The sequence below is a fragment of the Physeter macrocephalus genome, chromosome 20 (genome assembly GCF_002837175.3).
Source record: "Physeter macrocephalus isolate SW-GA chromosome 20, ASM283717v5, whole genome shotgun sequence".
Classification (NCBI taxonomy): domain Eukaryota; kingdom Metazoa; phylum Chordata; class Mammalia; order Artiodactyla; family Physeteridae; genus Physeter; species Physeter macrocephalus.
The window spans coordinates 43,238,085-43,260,223 of record NC_041233.1 but is presented as its reverse complement, the minus strand read 5'-3'; the positions used below and the strand labels follow the sequence as shown (position 1 = coordinate 43,260,223).

Genomic DNA, 22,139 nt, shown 5'->3' with positions numbered 1-22,139 from the left:
GGGTTTTATTATTATTTTATCCTAGTTAGAATTTGCCAAAGTTTACTCTTAAGTTAAAGAGTGGTGGCATATTTGATATTTCACACAATAGTATCTATCTGAAAAATTAAAAAGAGAAACTGACCTGAAGATTAGCAAAATACTCCTTTTATAATTTTTTTAAAGTTATACATTGAAACATTCTGTATTACAGAAGGCATGAGAGTTCAAAATAAGCAAGTCCTGCATTTATGTAATAACTGAAACATTTTTTTAGTTTTATTTCCATTTCCTTGTAAAATGTATTCAAAAATAAATATTACCTCAAAAATAATTTATTCTTTTCATCATTGCTAATATAATGTGATCATATATTCTTCAATGATGCTTTGAAATGAACTCTGAAATCATTTTTTCTAACTTCTCATTCATGTGGAAAAGAAAGAAAGTGCACTCTATTCAATGGACACAGTATGAAAAGAAAATACAGGCACAATTTCAGTCCTCTCTTTGAGAGAGGAAATTAGTTTTTAAAGTTGATTTTGGATCATAAAATATTATGGATTTTTACCGAAAACTTACTTATATTAAAATGTTCAAGAAATTTGTACTTTTGCAGAAATTCTGTAGTTACAAATCCTAAATCTTTCCATATTCAAAAGAAATTAAATGACGTATTCATTATCTCTAACTTTCTGGTTCTTCCTTAGTTACATTACATTTGATCAATCCAAACCAATTTTAGTTTCTTCTCATCTCCCACCCTCCTAGTCCTTCTTCTGGCTACCATACTTGATCCTCCTTCTGTCTTCTCCTTGCCTGGTAAGGGCATCAGTACCTATGGATTGAACTGAGCTAAAAATCTCAGGAGACACTTCAACTGTCTTATCTCACACCTCGCCTTTCTACTCTCAGTCCATCAGCACAAGCCCTCTGAGTTCTACTCTGAAACACTTCTCACTTCAGTGACTATCCATGAAGCTGATGTTGCCCAAAATCAGGCTCTCCTATCACATTTTTAAATTCAGCAATAGCTTAAAAATGACTGATAAATCACACCTCCCAGAAGATGAACTTTAAGACAAGTCCATGAAATATTCACAATCTGATCCTAGTTTAACATTTCAATTTCTTGCCCTACATTTACTCTACTTATATTTCTCCAAAACCAATTACATTACCTACTTTTTTTTCCCTAAACAATCTTTGTTCTTTCATGATTCCAGGCCTTTGCACACATGCCTTCTTCTCTCTTAAAATGTCTCGTCTGCTAGGCCACATGATACTCACTCCTGGACTATACTATGGCATGCATGTGTGCACACACACATTGAATATATGTAATGTTGAATAAGGCACTAAAACCTCAGCTTAAATTACTGCTATTCTGAAGGCTGGCCTGACTCCCCTAGGGAGTGCTGCTTCCACCTACATGTTTCCAGTAGTATATTTTATATTATTTTTAGTATAGCATTTACCTTTGCATATTACAATATTTAAGTGTCTTTATTACACATAAAGTGTGTTTCTATTCATATATTTTATTCTAGTATCATGTCCAGCAAGTGGTCAAATAATGTTTGGCTGAAATGTCAGTAGAAGAATACCAGGGATCAATATTTAGAAGTGACGGATGTGAGCTTGAGTCTACCACTTATTAGCTATATGAGCTTGGGCAAATAACTCTCTAGGGCTTAGTTCCTCATTGTAAAATGAGGAAAATAGGACATGCTGAATACGGTGGCTGTGAATATTCACTGAGTTGTGAAATGGAGTGCCTCACACAAACAATCAAGATCATGTCATCTTTATGACTTTATAACTAGTATTCTCAGCCATTAATCAGCCATTGAGAATTTTGTTTATTTCAAACAAAAGAGAGTATATTTCCATTTCAGATAAAATATAGCATTAAGAGTAGGATAAAAAATTATGATAAGTAAAATTATTTACAAAGAGAAAAAAAAGCTGTAAATTTTGTAAAACAACCCACAGAACATCAAAGTTAAAGCTTGAAAGACAGTTACTAGATAGCATTTATATGTAATAAAATTGCTAGTTTTTATTTGTGTGTTTGTATGTTTGTTTTGTTTTGGCCAAAAAGTAGCATTGGCCAACCTGTCTTTAACCTAATTGCCTGTGGCTAACTTGCTCTAATCTAAATAGTTCTTCAGCCAGTGAAGAATTGGCACTGACAATGATTGAAATAATTAAATGTAGGTTGATTGTCAGCACTGAAAAAGAATAATATATAGAAGATTATAATCAGAAAAGATCTGGGAAAACATCAGAGATAATCTGAAGGTATAACCAGTGTCCTGCATTGGGCTAAGCACTTTATGAATAGAGTATCATTTAATTTTCTTAACTCTGGGGTGGATAGAAGGAACTAAAGCCATTCTGTAAGTGGTATTCCAAACTGTGGAGGACTCAGTAAATGACCCCAAATCACACAGCTGGTGAGCAGAGCTTTTAATCTTTGACTTTAAGGCCCATGCAGGATTTGCCAACAGACTTATTGTGCCTAGAGAAGTATGTGGTGGGGTGAAGATTATTCTCAGGCTCCTTGCTTCAGAGAGATAGACCCTGCACTAAGCCGACAGATTTCATTAAAAATTGCACTTCAATATTTCTCACTTTTTTCCTTCTCTGCAGATACTATCAGAGTTCAGTAGGAATTAAATTAAGACAAGTAGCTTCATCTCCACATCTCTCTTTCAGGACAAAGCAGAACACAAACACTGGCAGGAAATAGAGTTGTTTATATCCTTATCCTGGTCATGCTGCTCCATTAAATGACATGTTGAAAGATAATTCAATATTTTAATTGCATTTAGTGCTAATCAGACCCTTAAAAATGTATGTGAGATTACACGTTTTCACTGTGTTCTTTTCCTTTTGTCATTAGTTATCCCTAATTTTCATGATGATTATTAACATAACGTTAATATGCTCAGGAGGTGCCAGGAAAGATGAAGTGTCATGCTGTGATTCATTAAAGCCAGAGAAAGGAATGCTTCATTTTTCAACTTTTTAACAGATAGTTCATTTTATAAACTTGAAAGATAAATTTTTTGCTGTTCAGAATTTTCTATTAATACTTTTTCTTGGAGAAATGGTATTTTGGACCACGTCTATCTACAAGGGGGGAATTTAAGGGATGTCTTTAACATTCTTAAATTGCTGGACTTTTCCAGTCTGGGATTAGTTTTTTTATATGGCTTTAGTACCTTCTTTCTGAAAAAGCCTATTTAAGAAATTTTACAGATATCTTAATTACGTTTCTATTTTAGTTAAAAGAACTTCAAGATTTTTTCTACTTCTCAGACATATGATAGTTACTGAAGATAACCTCACCCAATTTTGTGGTTTGCTATGGTATGGTATGGTATGATAAGGACCAAAAAAAAAAAAAACAACCCAATATGCCCTTTTTAAAAAATATTCTTTTTAAAACTGTTCTCTGGATAAGTTGATACTGGTACTATCTGAAGGCTGAAATTTCTCCTAGCTGTGCTGTTAGGCTTTGTTTCTCAAACGTCACGCCTGTATATATAGAGATTTTTTTCTTCTTAAATTTGCTATGGCTTCCTAAAAGGGAAATATCAAGCTATCGACAATTACTGATAAATAAAATATATACAAAAATACTTCATAATGCAGTGTTAATACTACTCATTTAAAACTTATAAATATGTTTCAAAAATATCAATATGATCATTGCTTATGTAAGAGAACTGACCACCTCATTTAAAATACGTAAGTTGAAAAAGTTATATTGATTACTTCTCATTGGGATAATATCTTAATATTAACTTTCAGCTTTTATAATTATTCTTTATTCTACCATTAAGGTAAGAAGAAAAATTAGTAGTCCATACTGATGCTAAAGGTGAGTTCTAGAAAGATATGCCCACTATTTGGTTTCAAGGGCAATGATAAAATACCTGAGCATTCAATAGAATTGTGTTTTTAATAACTTATATGCACTGTGCATGCTGAATTAAGAACATTTGGAGTCTGAGATTATGATTATCTTATAGGTAAAAAGAACTACTCAGATAAAATAACTAATAATGACTGTGAATATTTATTGAGAGATTTCTGGGAGCCAGGCACTGTGTTCATGCTTTTTATGCATTTTAAAAATTTATAACATAAGAAATTTGTTAGATAGTACTGCCATCACTTGTAGACATGATGCTTAGAGAAATTAAGAAATTTGTCCAAGGTTACACAGCCCAGTAGTGGTTAAAGGATAAAAATCCAGATTTGTGTTCTTTGTTATGTTTTTGGAAAAGATACAGATTTAAATATCAAAACTTCATTTTTATGGCCTTTATGTTTTTTATTCATTTACCTGATATTTCATAATCTTGGGATTTAGCATATTCATAATATTTGATTAAACTTTAATCAATATCGACTTAAATGAAAAGTTCCCTAGTTCCCTAAGTCATTCCTGCTGTCATAGAAGGAGCAGAGGCATTCCTGTTCTATTCATTTCCTGCCTACAGAAGTACCTTTTTTGTACTTTTGGTCTCAGTCTCATCCCACTCTCTAATTTTAGCTCTAACCCAGAATTGTAAACCCACAAAAAGCCCCTCCCTCGAAAGTGGTTGTCTCAGTATCACCTGGCCTTGCCCTTGTTACTGAACCCTGCAGGGAGTGTGTTCTGAGCTCACCTCTGGGGCCTTCTAGGTCTGGAAGGCACACTATACGTTTCCTGTGATGCTTGTTCTCTGCTGAGTACCTAAATCCCTCTTTCACCTGGTTCTTCTAAAACTTCAATCTGTTCCCTCTCACTTATTCTTCCTACTCAGCCCAGATTCTTGGTCAGTGCTCTATATCATAACATAGCAGCAAAGTTTTTGCCTGTGCTCATGTGTCTTGCAAGGACTTAGCAATCTGTTTCTAACCTGTGGATACAATTACACAATTATCAGGTCCAAATCTTATCTCTCTGGCTTACAATTTTGGATTCTGAAACCAAGAACCACATAATCCCATGTGCTTGTTCATACCAACTTGCATTCTCTCTACCAATACCATCTTCCAGATTCAACCTACCATGCTTGATTACTGGCATTTCTCAGTCACAGCCACCAATAACATAGTGTCCCATCTTCCCAAAACATGCTTTCTTGCTAAAAATTAAAAGAAAACTATGTGGCATTGTTTCACTAAGAATTAAAAATAGATAATTCCTTAATATTAACTACACAGAGGGCTAATAAGAAAAATATGAACTCCTCTACTTTGGTCAGAATTATTTTACACCTTCCAAGAAAAATAGCTTGAATTACCAGAAAGTTGAATAACCTTCTACCTTTTGTTTTTATGAATTTAGCACTTTTTAAACATTTAAAATTTTTATTTTTCAAATTATATCTCTAGACATAACCAGCATCTAGATCAAGAAATAGCGCATTATCAGTCTCCCCCTAAGAATAACAACTATTCTGATTAGATTAGTTTTTCCTGTTTTTGGACTTTATATAAAGGGACTTAAAGAAATTTGTATTTTTTGTCTGAATTCATTTGCTCACATATATTAATGTATGTACTGTTGCTGGACATTGAGGTTGTTTGCAGCTTTTTGATTTTACAGACAGTTAACGTATTTACAAATAGTGGATTTTTTGTACATATCTCTTATGAGCATATGTATTCATTTTTGCTGGGTAAAAACTTAGGATTAGAAATTATGAATTAGGGGATATGCTTATGTTCACACTTAGTAGATGATGTCAAACTGTTTTCCAAAATATTGTTCCAATTTATAACCCTTCGGCAATATCTGAGAACTTCAGTTGTTTTGAAATTTGGTTTTGTCTTTTTTATTTTAGCTATCCTGATGAACATGTGGTGATTTCTTATGGTTTATTTTGTAATTCCCTAGTAGTTAATAAAGTTGAATTCCTCTTTATACATTTTTTTTGCCAATTTTTATATCTTTATTCGCAGTCTATTCCTGTCTGATTCCTATCTTTTTATCTTGAGCTCTTTGTTTTGTTTTGTTTTCACTCATCAGTTTGTTAGAGTTCTTATATACTCTGAATTGGAGATCTTTGATATTGTCTTGTAGCATATCTTCAGGTCTATTGGCTTCAGGTGGTAATAAAGTCTTTCAAATTACTATGAAACTCACTGACTTTGTCTTTTTATGGATCACTGGGATTGTAAGAGGCCATGGCTGCTAGGAAAAAAAAAAATCCTGGGAACAAATAAAATAAGGCACTATAAAAAGAGATATAAATTTACAAAAATTAGTGTAGCAACCACATAAAGTTTCAGGATCTACTTGATAAGAATTTCTAGAGTTTTACTATTCCTATTCATTAGAATGCATTTTTGTGATTGCAGACATTTCTGTGTCTGTTTTTGAAAAAAATTTGAAAAGTCTCTTTGTAATTCTCAGATATACAGTGACTTACTAACTAACCGATGTAAATTATATTCTCTTTATGTACATAGTCTTGTTCCAGGCCTGCTGGTTTTCATTAATGTAAATTCATTAGAATTACTAGGGAGAGTCATCCATTCTTTATGACTTTTTTAGAAGTGAATTTTCTTCAAAATACATTTTAGGGAAATCTAGTACTTTACTCTTCTCATTGGCAGTACTAATAGGCAATTCAAAAATAAAGTGTATTTAGAGAAGTATGAATTAAAACCTTTTTAAAAGCTCACTTTTATCATTTTTGCTAAGATTGGTGTTATAGGTCTCCTGTGTCAGTTCAGTACAGCACAAAGTTAAATGGAGGTTTAAAAACTTTCAGAAGAATTTTCAGAAAATTTCAGAAGAATTCTGATTGTCAGTATTCCTACCAGGTGGTGGAAGATATGGTCCTTGAAACATACAATAGGAATGTATATATAACCATCACCGCTCAACAACATATAAAATCTTCCACAAGAAAATGCAAGCTTGATTCAAAAGATAATATTCCACATCCATACCTTGGATTGTTAGACATTTAATCATCTGAAAGACATGCAAGCATTAAATACATTTCTAATCTCACTAAAGTGTGATCAGACTTTGAAATATATGGGCCACCAATTAATTTAGGAAAGGTTAAATGATTCGGACATTCACCAAATAAACTACTTTTTCTTCATGTACATGCCTGATGGCTTGAAACCCATAAAAAGTTCTCAAACTCTCTTCTTTTAAGGTAATTTCCAGTTATGAGAGCTATTTTCCTCTACTTTTAAGGACCCCAATTTTGTCATTCTTCAGACATTTATAGCCTGTAAAAAAATAGTCCCATTCCTATTTTAAGCAATAAAAATTAAGGCAATTCTTAAGTTACATTCAAACCAACAATTGTAAATTGAGTTACTACTATGTAAATGAGATGATTTTAGATCTCTCTTCTGGACAATGAAAAGACAGATTTTTGCAGAGAAGGGGAAGAGAAAGAGACTAAAACATATATGTGGAATTATTTTATCTGGAAACTCCATTTGTGGCTACAAAGATAGATGTGGTCTTGTCTATGTATAATACTAGCAACAAAACTATAATTTTCTGCTTGTTCTGACCAAAAGAGGCAAATGTTATGCATCAGAAACTGGTGATGGTGCTATGTTCATATCTCTCAACTTGTACAGGGGAAAATACAGGCTTAGAATGTATAGACTCTTAGACACAGAGTGGTTAGTAACCATCTGTTTTCATATACTCCATGGAATTCAAAAATAGACATGAGGTCTTTTCCAAAAATGCATAAGATACAATAATATATAACAAAAATACACCAGTTGTTAGGAAAAAATAATTTTCTTGACATTTGGTTTCTCCAGAGCGGTTAAATCAATGGAAAACCATGATGATTCATAAAGATATCACCAAATCTAAGCTCCTAATTTTTTTTTTTTGGCAGTACATGGGCCTCTCACTGCTGTGGCCTCTCCCGTTGCGGAGCACAGGCTCCGGACACGCAGGGCTGAGCGGCCATGGCTCATAGGCCCAACCGCTCCGCAGCATGTGGGATCTTCCCGGACCGGGGCACGAACCCATGTCCCCTGCATCGGCAGGTGGACTCTCAACCACTGCGCCACCAGGGAAGCCCTAAGCTCCTAATTTTGACAAGAAGGGAAATTACCAGAGAAATGATAGGTCCTGTCTCTCTCAGTGCTGTAACCAGGCCCAAGAGAGTTTAATTTAAAGTATATTTTACTTATCTGAAAGTCAATAATTCATTCAAGTATTACATGGAAAGTCTTGATTAAACATACTAAAAGGCATAACTACATGTAAAAATAAATAAAATTTCTAACACCACTTTAAGATGTTAAGCACAATGTATCTATAATGTCATTAAGTTAGTGAGAAAGCATGATACTTGCTTAGATGAAATTTGAATTCTAGTAGAGAAAACAAGCACATAGATACATAATAACAATATAATATCTAAATTATATATATATAGATAGATAGACAGTAATTCAGTTATAGGGTTATAGCCAAGAAGGCAATGAGCCCTCAGGCAGCTACGTGCATTCACTTTGTTCAAGGTACCAACCATAGACGGTTAGATGGCATGGTAATCATGAAGGAAACAAATGGTAAGATCTCCTAAGAAACATCACTCTTGAAACAGTAAGTAGTGTTTGTATAAAGCTGGGTTTCCCAGAGTTGGCAAAGGGGAATCAAAATTACTATTTCATGGGAATTTCAGACTGGTACTTGTTTACATCTTTGTTATATGGAGCAACTAGGGAGAAATTGTCATAAAATAATCCACCAGCTTCAAGTGACATAAACCATAAAAACTGTGAAAAATAAGTGGTGCTTTGGATTTCAGAATTCGACCTTTAAAATGCAGTTCTCAAATATAACAATTCTCTTAGGGTACTTGGCTTCTTTTTCCCCCCACACTGTAATTTTCCTAAGGTAAATAACATGCAAACCATCAGAAACGGTTATAGACATTTAAGGGCACCTAGTTCTAAAGCAGTATTTGCATAAGAGAAGACAACTATGGCCCAGAGTGATGAAGTGTAATGTTCCATAGAGAGTTAAGGGCAGATCTGGAACTGAATCCAAGTGATTTGACTCCAGCCCGGCGCTGTTCTACCTGGGAGAACAGAGCATTGTCTCCGGGCTAGAGTGCCTGGCTATGAATCCTGGCTTCACTACGGACTAGCTCTACACATTGGGCAGGTTACATATTGTTTCTGTGACTCAGTGTTCTCATCTATAAATTGAGAATGATAATAGTAGCTACCTCATGGGCTTTCTGAGGGGAATACATGAGTTCATTCCTGACAAGTGTCTAGAGTACTTAGCATAGTGTAAACACGAGGTAAGGGTTTGCTATTAGTACCAGTTTTGACATAAGCCAGGCATGAGTCTGGCCCAGTAAAAGACGCTGCACTGGGGAAACACATGCTAAACCCTCATGGGTGTGCTGGAATTGTTTTCTGTCAGACCCATATGAGCAGGCAGAGGGCCAGGGACCAGGATCCCTCAGAGGCCTTTATCTCTGTCTAGAAACAAATTATGTTGCTCTCTGCATTGTTAACCTTGCATATTTCTATACGTTTTGCCACTAAGGAAATTTGCATCCTCTACTATGGCTGTGGTTTTTTTCTCTCACCAGCATCTTTCTGCTAAAATCTCTTGCTGTCATTACAAACTTATTTAGGCAATGTAATAAAGAATTAGAGATTGGTCAGAATGCTCCCTTTCTTGATGCTTTTTTGTAATATTACTTTCTTTCAGTCCATAAATTTCTTGAATCTGGCTTCTTAATTAACTCAAAGATGTAATGTTCATGGTCTTTTTGACTTCCAGTAGAAATCAAGTCTACATTTTAATTCAATTTTTCTGACACTGGATTTTTCATATCTGCAACTTATAATTAGGGATTAATCCTTATTGCATTAACTTCTGGAAAATATCTTCAGACTTCAGAAAGATTTAAATTAATCTTGATCACATTTAATTTGTCCCTATATTTGTATTAAATTAGGCTACCGGTTGCAGTTAAAAAGACATGCAATAAACTAGACAAATTAGTTAATAAATTGAAAAGTGTTTCTAAAACCAGATCTGACTTGTTACCTTAATAGAGGGGGTCATAATTCACAAAGGTCATCTCAATTTGAGAAGCAGTTAGTTGCCATGTTAATTATCTCCAATTTTTTCATAGGAACTTAATATGTTATTTTCTGCCAACATTCTACCCCTGCCAAGATACTACTCCTCACTTCCCATAGAAAGCAATGTGATATAGAGATTACAAGAAAAGGCCTTGAACTAAGGTAAACTTAGACTTTTAATTCTGACTTCATTGGTTATTGGCTGAGTAATACTTGGAAAGCTATATAATGTTACTAATCTTCAATTTTTCCAACAATAAAACAAGGAATAATTGCATCTACTTCATAGGTAAGTGTGTTTATTTGTTTGTTTTATTCGTTTGCTTCTTTATTTAAACACTTTCGGTAGGCTAAAATAGAGGTTTTCACAATTCTCAGAAAAGTAATAACGACAAATAAATGGCAGCTATTGTTACTAACAAATAATATTCACTGACTGGTATTTTCCAACAGCCCAAGAGGAACAAAAAAGTTAATATTCAAAGGTCTAGCTTAATCTTTCTTACCTCACACAGAAATTTTTGAATAGTATGACAAATATTCATGACTTTTCAACCTTGTTTTTATTGGATAAATAGTTGCTGTTTTAAAGTTCTTTATTCTGGAAACAGTTTCTTTGAGTTTTAATTTTAAATATATGTTGTAAATATTTGCTTTCAGCTAATTGCTTGTATTTTAATCTTTTATACTGTCTTTGTCATTGTAGTCCGTTATTTTGATGTAATGAAATTTATCAGTCATTTTTCATTAGCATATTTCAGTTATCTATGTTCAACAAAAAAAGAAAATTACAGACCAATATCACTGATGAACATAGAGGCAAAAATCCTCAACAAAATGCTAGCAAACAGAATCCAGCAACACATTTAAAGGATCATACACCATGATCAAGTGGGATTTATCCCAGGATGCAAGGCTTCTTCAATATACGCAAATCAATCAATGTGATACAACATATTAACAAATTAAAGACTAAAAACTATATGATCATCTCAATAAATGGAGAAAAAGCTTTTGACAAAATTCAACACCCATTTATGATAAAAACTCTCCAGAAACTAGGCATAGAGGAAATCTACCTCAACATAATAAAGGCCATATACGACAAGCCCACAGCAAACATCATTCTCAATGGTGAAAAACTGAAAGCTTTTCCTCTAAGACCAGGAACAAGAGAAGGATGTCCACTCTCACCACTATTATTCAACATAGTTTTGGAAATTTGAGCCACGGCAATCAGAGAATAAAAAGAAATAAAAGGAATACAAATTGGCAAAAAAGAAGGAAAACTGTCACTGTTTGCAGATGACATGATACTATACATAGATAATCCTAAAGATGCCACCAGAAAACTAGAGCTCATCAATGAATTTAGTAAAGTTGCAGGATACAAAATTAATACACAGAAATCTCTTGCATTCTAATACACTAACAACAAAGATCAGAAAGAGGAATTAAGGAAACAATACCATTTACCATTGCAACAAAAAGAATAAAATACCTAGGAATAAACCTACCTGAGGAGGCAAAAGACTTGTACTCAGAAAATTATAAAACACTGATGAAGGAAATTAAAGATGACACAAAGAGGTGGAGAGATATATCATATTCTTGGATTGGAAGAATCAATATTGTGAAAATGACTATACTACCCAAAGCAATCTATAGATTCAATGCAATCCTTATCAAATTACTAATGGCATTTTTCACAGAATTAAAACAAAATATTTTACAATTTGTATGGAAACACAAAAGACCTCAAATAGCCAAAGCAGTCTTGAGAAAGAAAAACGGAGCTGGTGGAATCAGGATCCTGGACTTCAGACGATACTGCAAAGCTAAGTAATCAAAGACAGTATGGTACTGGCACAAAAACAGAAATATAGATCAATGGTACAGGATAGAAAGCCCAGAGATAAACCCACGCACCTATAGTCACCTAATCTATGACAAAGGAGGTAAGAAGATATACCACGTTCTTGGATTGGAAGAATCAATATTGTGAAAATGACTATACTACCCAAAGCAATCTATAGATTCAATGCAATCCTTATCAAATTACTAATGGCATTTTTCACAGAATTAAAACAAAATATTTTACAATTTGTATGGAAACACAAAAGACCCCAAATAGCCAAAGCAGTCTTGAGAAAGAAAAACGGAGCTGGTGGAATCAGGATCCTGGACTTCAGACGATACTGCAAAGCTAAGTAATCAAAGACAGTATGGTACTGGCACAAAAACAGAAATATAGATCAATGGTACAGGATAGAAAGCCCAGAGATAAACCCACGCACCTATAGTCACCTAATCTATGACAAAGGAGGTAAGAATATACAATGGAGAAGAGACAGCCTCTTCAATAAGTGGTGCTGGGAAAACTGGAAAGCTATATGTAAAAGAATGAAATTAGAACACTCCCTAATACCGTACACAAAAATAAACGCAAAATGGATTACAGACCTAAATGTAAGACCAGACACTATAAAACTCTTAGAGGAAAGCATAGGAAGAACACTCTTTGACATAATCACAGCAAGATCTTTTTTGACCCACCTCCTATAGTAATGAAAATAAAAACAAAAACAAGCAAATGGGGCCTAATTAAACTTAAAAGCTTTTGCACAGCAAAGGTAACCAGAAACAAGACAAAAAGACAACCCTCAGAATGGGAGAAAATATTTGCAAATGAATCAATGGACAAAGGATTAATCTCCAAAATATATAAACAGCTCATGCAGCTCAACATCAAAAAACCGAACAACCCAATCCAAAAATGGGTGGAAGACCTAAATACATATTTATCTAAAGAAGCCATCCAGATGGCCAAGAGGCACATGATAAGATGCTCAATATCACTAATTATTAGAGACATGCAAATCAAAACTATAATGAGGTATCATCACACACTTGTCAGAATGGCCACCATCAAAAAATCTACAAACAATAAATGCTGGAGAGGGTGTGGAGAAAAGGGAAGCCTCTTGCCCTGTTGATGGGAATGTAAATTGATACAGCCACTGTGGAGAATAGTATGGAGGTTCCTTAAAAAGCTAAAAATAGGACTATCATATGACCCACCAATCCCACTACTGGGCATATACCCTGAGAAAACCATAATTCAAAAAGTCACATGTACTGCAATGTCCACTGCAGCATTATTTACAATAGCCAGGACATGGAAACAACCTAACTGTCCATTGACAGATGAACGGATAAAGAAGATGTGGTACATATATAATGGAATATTACTCGGCCATAAAAAGGAATGAAATTGGGTCATTTGTAGAGATGTGGATGGACCTAGAGTCTGTCATACAGAGTGAAGTAAGTCAGAAAGAGAAGAACAAATATCATATATTAATGCATACATGTGGAATCTTGAAAAATGGTACAGATGAACCTGTCTGCAGGGCAGGAACAGAGACACAGATGTAGAGAATGGACATGTGGACACAGTGGGGGAAGGGGAGGGTGGGGTGAATTGGGAGATTTGGTTTGACATAAATACACTACCATGTGTAATATAGATAGCTACTGGGAACCTGCTATAAAGCACAGGGAGCTCAGCTTGGTGTTCTGTGATGACACAGATGGGTGGGATGGGGGTGGGGAGGGAGGTCCAAGAGGAAGGGGATATATATATATACACATAGCTGATTCACTTCTTTGTACAGCAGAAACTAACACAACATTGTAAAGCAATCACTTTGCTTATCCATTCATCCATTACTGGACTTATGGGTTGTTTCCACCTTTTTGAGTGGAAAAGTTTGAGTCCCTGCTTTCAATTCTTTTGGGTATATGTTAAGGGTGATACTTTTAAGTGACATTAATTCTTGTATTAAAGACTGAAGAGAAAAATTACAAGTTGATTTTCTTCCCTCTCTCCCTGCAATTAAAATGACTGATTGGTGTGATCAATGGAAATCAGTTTTGAAGAATCAGTTGTGACAGAGTTATCAGCATTAAACCATAGCAAATGTAGCAGATAGTCCCTAATTAATTCTCTTGTTCTGTGTCTTTTGACACAATCCAGGAATTACTTTAACATGATATGAACATTCATATCATTGAGCCAGAATCCAAATCTTGACATGTGTGTTTAAATAAAAGCCTTAATAATTACTTGCTTTTTTGGTCTAGTTTATTAGAATGCTAACTCTATAAAGGCAGAAGGACAGTCTGTTTTGTTTACCTCTGTATTTTCAACACACACTAGGTATACAATGTATATTTTCTAAAAAAAAAAAAGAACTTTAAATAGGTCTCTAAGCATATTAGGTATACCATTTCAGAGCGCACCCATACACAAACATATATATATATACAAAATTTTCCTTCTTTTACTATCACTTATATTGAATAATTAATTTCAATAATGCTCTCATTGTGTTGCCTTTCTCCTAACATACTTTTAGTAATGCCTTTAATCCACTGTCCATATTTGAAAATAGTAAGTACTGTTTTATTCATTGATATTTTAGTCTCATATTTCTTAGTAAATCTTGTAATATGTTTCCTCTTCCCCTTCCTACACATAACACAACTTTTAAAAATTTATCTTTATGATTTCATGATGGACTAAAAAAATTTAACTTGCGTGTATGGTGGATAAAATCTAACATTACCCCAATATTATACAGTAAGTGGTAAAAAGCCTCTCACAATTGTAGGCTGCTTCCCTGTTTTTTAAATCATCTTCTGCCAAGATCAGGGCTTGGCTGGCCCTGATCCAGGGCTATTTCTAATAACATTTTTTGCTGCCCTAAGTATGAATTGAAAAGACCTGCTTAACTCACTTTCACTCCGATTAAATTTGCAAAGGAGAAGCTTCCAGGCTTCAAGGCTAAAGGTAGCATGTGAAAATGTTCACCACTGAAGATTTATTACCCCCATCACTTCCTAAGGTCCTTGCCTCCTACCACTGTTCCACAAACACACTCTGCACTTTGTTTTTTCTGGGTTTGGCTTTGTGTTTCCTCTGCTTAGACTATTCTTCTCATTTATTTCACTTTGAGAAAGTCTAATGGCTCTTCAGTGCCACTCAAATTCTTCATCCCCCAGGAAAACTTTTATGTTCTTTACCAATGAAAATGTCTCCTTCCCTTGAATCCACATAACAATTTGTGCTTTCCTAACTGAATTAATCATAACAGCATATACTTGCATCAATACATTGCTATGCTTTTTCTCACATCCCTTCTCTCTCTCTGTCTCTCTCTGTCTCCCCTCCTACAAAGAATATTATATGGCATGAAATTGGGTTCCTGAAAAGGACCCCTCTCCCTAGCCTGAATAACCCACTGATCGATTGAAGAAAGGACTGTTCTATAGAATTCTTGGTAGTCCTGGAGAAACAATCAATCCCATACCTGTCTACATCATCAAAAGTAGTCCATGGCTTCTCTCCGATGCATCTCTCACTCCCCAGATATTTCTTCCCATGTAGCTCTTTACACACTCTAATGTGATTCAGTTTCTCACTTCACCTTTACTTCCACCACCAACCTTTCACCAGGATTCCTTGGAATTCATAGTCCATCATCAGCAATATCCCCTAAATATTCAACCTTCCCTTTGAATATTACCATTACTTTTTTACTCTTCCCACCCTGGTCCTCTCCCCTACGTACGATACTGCTTTCTAAGGCTGACTCAAAAAGTGGCTCCCATATCTGACATAGCACAATGCCTAGAGGTAGATAGGTGGCATGTGTCCTGTCTCTGAATCACTGCTTCTAGAACATTATTCTATCTCCTTTGCCACTTTCTCACAGTTCTTCTGAAGTAAATGCCATCATCAGATAATATCACCCATTAAATTCTCTTACTGCCGTCATCTACAGGTTTCTTGAATAACCTCCTTTATTAATGGAATATTTTAGCATTTAGCTTATTTTTTTTCTCCACTACAATATTACTTCTATTAGCATGAGTGGTCATGTAAAAATATACAGGGGTATTCTATTCACAGGAGCGCTTGACAGTTGATCACTCCCTCTTTCATCAATCTAGTTCTTACGAGACTCAGGGACCCTATTATACATTTTCCTAGTATTCTTGCTATCTCATGGCAGCAATTTCTCAGCATCATTTGATGAATCCTCTTCCTGATCTATAAGTATTGAGTTCCTAAGGCTTAGTCCTTGGACTTTTTTTTTAAGATTTTTTTTTTTTGATGTGGACCATTTTTCAAGTCTTCATTGAATTTGTTACAATATTGCTTCTGTTTTATGTTTTGGTTTTTTGGCTGCGAGGCATGTGGGATCTTAGCTCCCCAACCAGGGATCGAACTTGCACACCCTGCATTGGAAGGCGAAGTCTTAACCACTGGACCGCCAGGGAAGTCCCTGGACTTTTCTACCTACATCCATTTTCTTAATATCATGATTTCATCCTGGTCTGCAATTTCTTTCCTGAATCTAAATCAGCATCTGTAACCATCTTGCCAAGAATTATGCTTGCATATTGAAAATGCCTGACAAACATGAAATATCCAAAAGTGAACTCTTGATTTTTGCACCATAATTCCCGAGGGAGCGATGGGGACCTGTTCAGAACAAAACCCTCAGAGTCATCCTTGATTTTCTCTAATGCCCCACATATAATCCATCAGCAAATCCTTTTGGCTTCTTTTTTACTTCCTTCTCATCATCTCCCCATTCTACACCATGGTTCAAGCCGCTACCAAATCTTGCCTGGACTAGTGATGCATTGGGCTCTGTTTCTACTCTTGTCTAAAAACACTGTGTACCTACTCCCACATCCCACCCTGCACAACATCCAGAATAATCCTTTTATATTGGATTATGTCACACTTCTAGACAAAACCATTCAAAGACTTTCTTTCTAAGCACATCTAGAATAAATCCCATATTCTAGTCCTGGGCTGCATTTCCAGTCTCATCCCCAGTCTTTTTCAGTCACATTGACCTCCCCAAATTCCCTCCAACTTTAGAGACTTTATATTGGAATGCCCAAAATGCTCCTTACCTAGAAATAGACAAGTCTCTCTCTTGCCACATGACTTTATGTTAATAGTTCCTGTTTTCTTGATCTACAATTTGTTTCTTCTATTAGTTTGTTTGCATTACTAGGGTGGGAAGTTTGGGGGTTTTTTGTTTGATTATTTTTTAGTTGCTCTATGTCCAACTTCTAGAACAACTCACACTATAAACACCCCAAAATTATTTACCGACTAAATGAATAAACTGAATCAATCGTTAATAGGACTAAAATGTAAAATAAGATAAAAATCAACTACAGGGCTTCCCTGGTGGTGCAGTGGTTGAGAGTCCGCCTGCCGATGCAGGGTACACGGGTTCGTGCCCCAGTCTGGGAAGATCCCACATGCTGCAGAGCAGCTGGGCCCATGAGCCACGGCCGCTGAGCCTGGGCGTCCGGAGCCTGTGCTCCGCAACGGGAGAGGCCACAACAGTGAGAGACCCACGTACCGCAAAAAAAAAAAAAAAAAAAAAAAAAAAAATCAACTACAAAGGACTGTTACCTGTAAATCATAATGCAAGTTGGATATAATGTAATTGGCTTAAATTTGTACACCACTTTTAGTTGCAACTGGTGATTCAAATCAGGAGTCAGAATTTGGCACTGTGAAAGAGCTATTTTGCAAGTACAACACACACGCTTTATTTGCTTGGTTGATTTTTCTCTTTCTTACTTAAGGATGTTAAGGTGATAAAATCATATGTAAGAAGAGCTCAATCATGGTGCTCCTGGTAATAGGGAAAGAAAGGCAACTACTCATGTGCAAAACTAGAGGCAATCAATAGCTGGATTTGCTTAGAAATATTTAGGTTTTATGTTTGTATGCTAATAGCTATTTTAAAAATTGATTATTAAAATAGCTTCAGAAATATAACTGTAATTAATAATCTAAAATCCTATAGCCTATAAAATTTCCTCAGTGTAATGCAATATTTACAAATTTATTTTTTAGTTATAAAACTATTTCAACTTTATGTACTATTGAAAAAAATCTGAAAACATATTTGATAATTAACTAAAGAAAAATGGAAAATTATCAACTTTAGTCTATGATATTGTGTTTTTAAATTCTAACATTTCTGACATATGAAGGTTTTAAAAAATCTTTACTAAAGTACTAATGTTAGTAGTGTTATTTTTTACATTGATTTAAGTAGCATCTTGAATTTTAAAAAATTATTGCAGAAAAAAGAATTACAAAATTTATTACATTATTTCTTCAATCAGAAAAATAGTAATTTTATATTTGCTACAAGAAACTCCATTTGGAGAATCTTTGGAGTTATTGTAAATTAAACCTGAATATTAAAGGCATACAAATCTACTAGGAAAAGAGACATTTTGATATCTTATTCAATGTAAAACATCATAAATAATATGTTCCTATTTTTATAGTAAAAATAAAGCACAAAAAGTTGCTTAGTATTCACCTCATAATTAATCTGTATTTAGCTTGACTAATTAAACTCATTTATCTGTTTCACACTTTTGTTTAAACTATGAAAATGTACTCAGTTAATATAAATTACATGGTTATAGCTAATCTACAAAATATGATCTCCTTGTTTTTACTTTTTAGTTCTGTATCTTAATAAATGTTCTCATACCTTAACTCTGAGCACAGAATCAAACATCCTTGCATCTTCAGATACACCTCCAATGTAGAATTTTTTCTGAAACACTGGGGGATGATCATTTTCATCCTGAATCTCAATATACACTTTAGCTGTATTGCCTGGAGGAAAAGAAATAATATATTTTTTATTGATGGTCATTCATTAGAAAAAGATGGACTGGAGTAAATAATTATTGTACTTTCTTTTGAACAGTGGAAGAAACTTAAATCAGAAAGTCATTCCTAATTGGCATGCTTAATACCCCATACCCAAAGAGAACATTGATAATGATGTTTCTGGCAACATAATGTTAAGTTGCTGCTATTTCTTTTAATTATAATGTCTTGTTAATTCATCTTACTTGATTTAATAGACACTAAAGTATTGTGTTCTGCTAATTTTAATAAAACAGTTCAACCTTTCATATTTACAAATACTTCACACACATTACAAATTACACCAAAGTGACATAAATATATAAAACACCTTATGAAATAATAGTCTGCCATAAATTTAAAAATATTTTTATTCTTAAGTATAGAACTAGCAATGATATTCTCTTAGCTTAACATGTAGTATTATATATATATATATATATATATATAAAGATTAGAAGTAAACAATGTTTGGGTGAGGTGCTTATTTCCACAAAGGGAAAACAAATTTTACCGTGCATTAGAGGCTATCTAGCATTCATTGGAAAAGATGTAGCTGGAGAGATGATTATTGTATGACTTATAAATACTGGGTTTTATAATTTAAAGCACATTAAATATACCATAAAGAATACATTTCATCACCACATGTTAAAATCTCACTCCCTCAATCATCGCACTTCTAAGAAAAAATGTAGCACTTTTTACTAGTACATGAATGACCCTTTACAAAGAATCTGATAAATGAAAATAACTTACAAACCAGATAAAGTGAGGAATAAGTGGTAAACGTTTTGCAAAAAGTAGATTCAAATTACATAAGTATTTTGATGTATTATCTAAGTAAACTTTTCTCATGCATTTCAAATAGGATCAAATATACGGCAATTGATCTACAAACTATCAGGCAAACCCAGATGTTATTACTTTATCGTATCCTCAGCTATAACTAATTAACACCAACCTACTAGCACAGTGGGTGGATCATGGGTGTATAATATATGTGTCGATTAAATGATCTTCATTGTCCTTGTAAGAATTTAGAAAAAGGCTCCTTTTTGCTTAACTTGGGAAAGGTCAGTGAGACAAGAGAGTTAACCACAAGGTTTTACCCCTGTCCTACTGCTATTCATTTAGTTTCTCCCCTGTTGGTCTCTTTCCCACCCACCATTCCTGAACTGGAGAAGCTAGAATCAAAAAGAAAAACTTACTAGGTCAACAAAGAAGCATACCAGCAGGGAAGTAAGGTTAATGATAGACTATGCTTCTCTATCCTACTAGGGCTTCAAATTGCACCCTGGTCAGCCACCGACAGAGTTCATCCAGAATGAAACCCATTTTCATCTTAGTAGCAATTTTTAATTTCTGGAATCAAAGGAGCTAATTTGATAATCTTTTTAAAAAAGTAAGTCAGGGGAGAAGAGAGAAGATGGCGGAAGAGTAAGACGCGGAGATCACCTTCCTCCTCACAGATACATCAGAAATACATCTACACTTGGAACTGCTCCTATAGAACACCCACTGAACGCTGGCATAAGACCTCAGACCTCCCAAAGGGCAAGAAACACCCCACGTACCTGGGTAGGGCAAAAGAAAAAAGAATAAACAGAAACAAAAGAATAGGGACGGGGCCTGCACCAGTGGGAGGGAGCTGTGAAGGAGGAAAGGTTCCCACACACTAGAAGCCCCTTCGCGGGAGGAGACTGCGGGTGGCGGATGGGGGGAGCTTCGGAGCTGCGGAGAAGAGCACAGCCACAGGGGTGCGGAGGGCAAAGCGGAGAGATTCCCGCAGAGGATCGGTGCCGACCAGCACTCACCAGCCCGAGAGGCTTGTGTGCTCACCCGCTAGGGCGGGCGGGGGCTGGGAGCTGAGGCTCGGGCTTCAGTCGGATCCCAGGGAGAGGACTGGGGTTGGCGGCCTGAACACAGCCTGAAGGGGTTAGTGCACCACAGCTAGCCGGGAGGGAGTCCGGGAGAAGTCTGGAGCTGCCGATGAGGCAAGAGACTTTTCTTCCCTCTTTGCTTCCCGGCGCGCGAGGAGATGGTAAATAAGCGCGCCTCTTAAAGGAGCTCCAGAGACGGGCGCGGAGCTGCCGCAGAGACAAGAGACTTTTTCTTGCCTCTGTTTCCTGGTGCGAGAGGAGAGGGGATTAAGCGCACCGTGTAAAAGAGCTCCAGAAATGGGCGCGAGCCACGACTGTCGGCGCGGACACCAGAGACGGGTGTGGGACGCTAGGGTTGCTGCTGCCGCCACCAAGAGGCCTGTGTGCGAGCACAGGTCACTCTCCACAACTCCCCTCCCGGGAGCCTGTGCAGCCCGCCACTGCCGGCGTCCCGGGATCCAGGGACAGCTTCCTCGGGAGAATGCGTGGCGCGCCTCGGGCTGGTGCAGCGTCACGCCGGCCTCTGCCGCCACAGGCTCACCCCGCATCCGTGCCCCTCCCTCCCCCGACCTGTGCCAGAGCCCTCGAATCAGCTGCTCCTTTAACCCCGTCCTGTCTGAGCGAAGGGCAGGCGCTCTCAGACGACCTACGCGCAGAGGCGGGGCCAAGTCCAAAGCTGAATCCCAGGAGCTGTGCGAACAAAGAGGAGAGGAGGAGGTCTCTCCCAGCAGCCTCAGAAGCAGTGGATTAAAGCTCCACAATCAACTTGAAGTGCCCTGCATCTGTGGAAAACCTGAATAGACAGCGAAATATCCCAAGTTGAGGAGGTGGACTTTGGGAGCAAGATATACTATTATTTTCCCCTTTTTTCTTTTTGTGAGTGTGTACGTGTGTGCTGCGGTGTGAGATTTTGTCTGTATAGCTTTGTTTCCACCTTTCTTCCTTCCTTCCTTCCTCCCTTCCTTCCTCCCTTCCTTCCTCCCTTCCTTCCTCCCTTCCTTCCTTTCTTCCTCCCTTCCTTCCTCCCTTCCTCTCTTCCTTCCTTCCTTCCTTCCTTTCTTTCTTCTAAACTGGCAGGATACAAAATTAATGCACAGAAATCTCTTGCATTCCTATACACTAATGATGAAAAATCTGAAAGAGAAATTAAGGAAACACTCCCATTTACCATTGCAACAAAAAGAATAAAATATCTTGAAATAAACCTACCTAAGGAGACAAACGACCTGTATGCAGAAAATTATAAGACACGGATGAAAGTAATTAAAGATGATACAAACAGATGGAGGGATATACCATGTTCTTGGATTGGAAGAATCAACATTGTGAAAATGATTCTACAATCCCAAGCAATCTACAGATTCAATGCAATCCCTATCAAA

General features: G+C 36.0%; 1 protein-coding gene across 16 annotated transcripts in view; it reads right to left on the bottom strand.

The window, feature by feature from the left end:
• PCDH15 (protocadherin related 15) overlaps positions 1 to 22,139 on the bottom strand; it is a 699,366-nt gene that overhangs the window by 72,037 nt on the left and 605,190 nt on the right. For all 16 annotated transcript variants that reach the window (XM_024121304.2, XM_055081163.1, XM_024121303.2 and 13 more), the window contains one exon: positions 18,711 to 18,838. In XM_024121304.2, the coding sequence (XP_023977072.1) occupies positions 18,711 to 18,838 (128 nt within the window). The remainder of the gene's footprint in view (positions 1 to 18,710; positions 18,839 to 22,139) is intronic.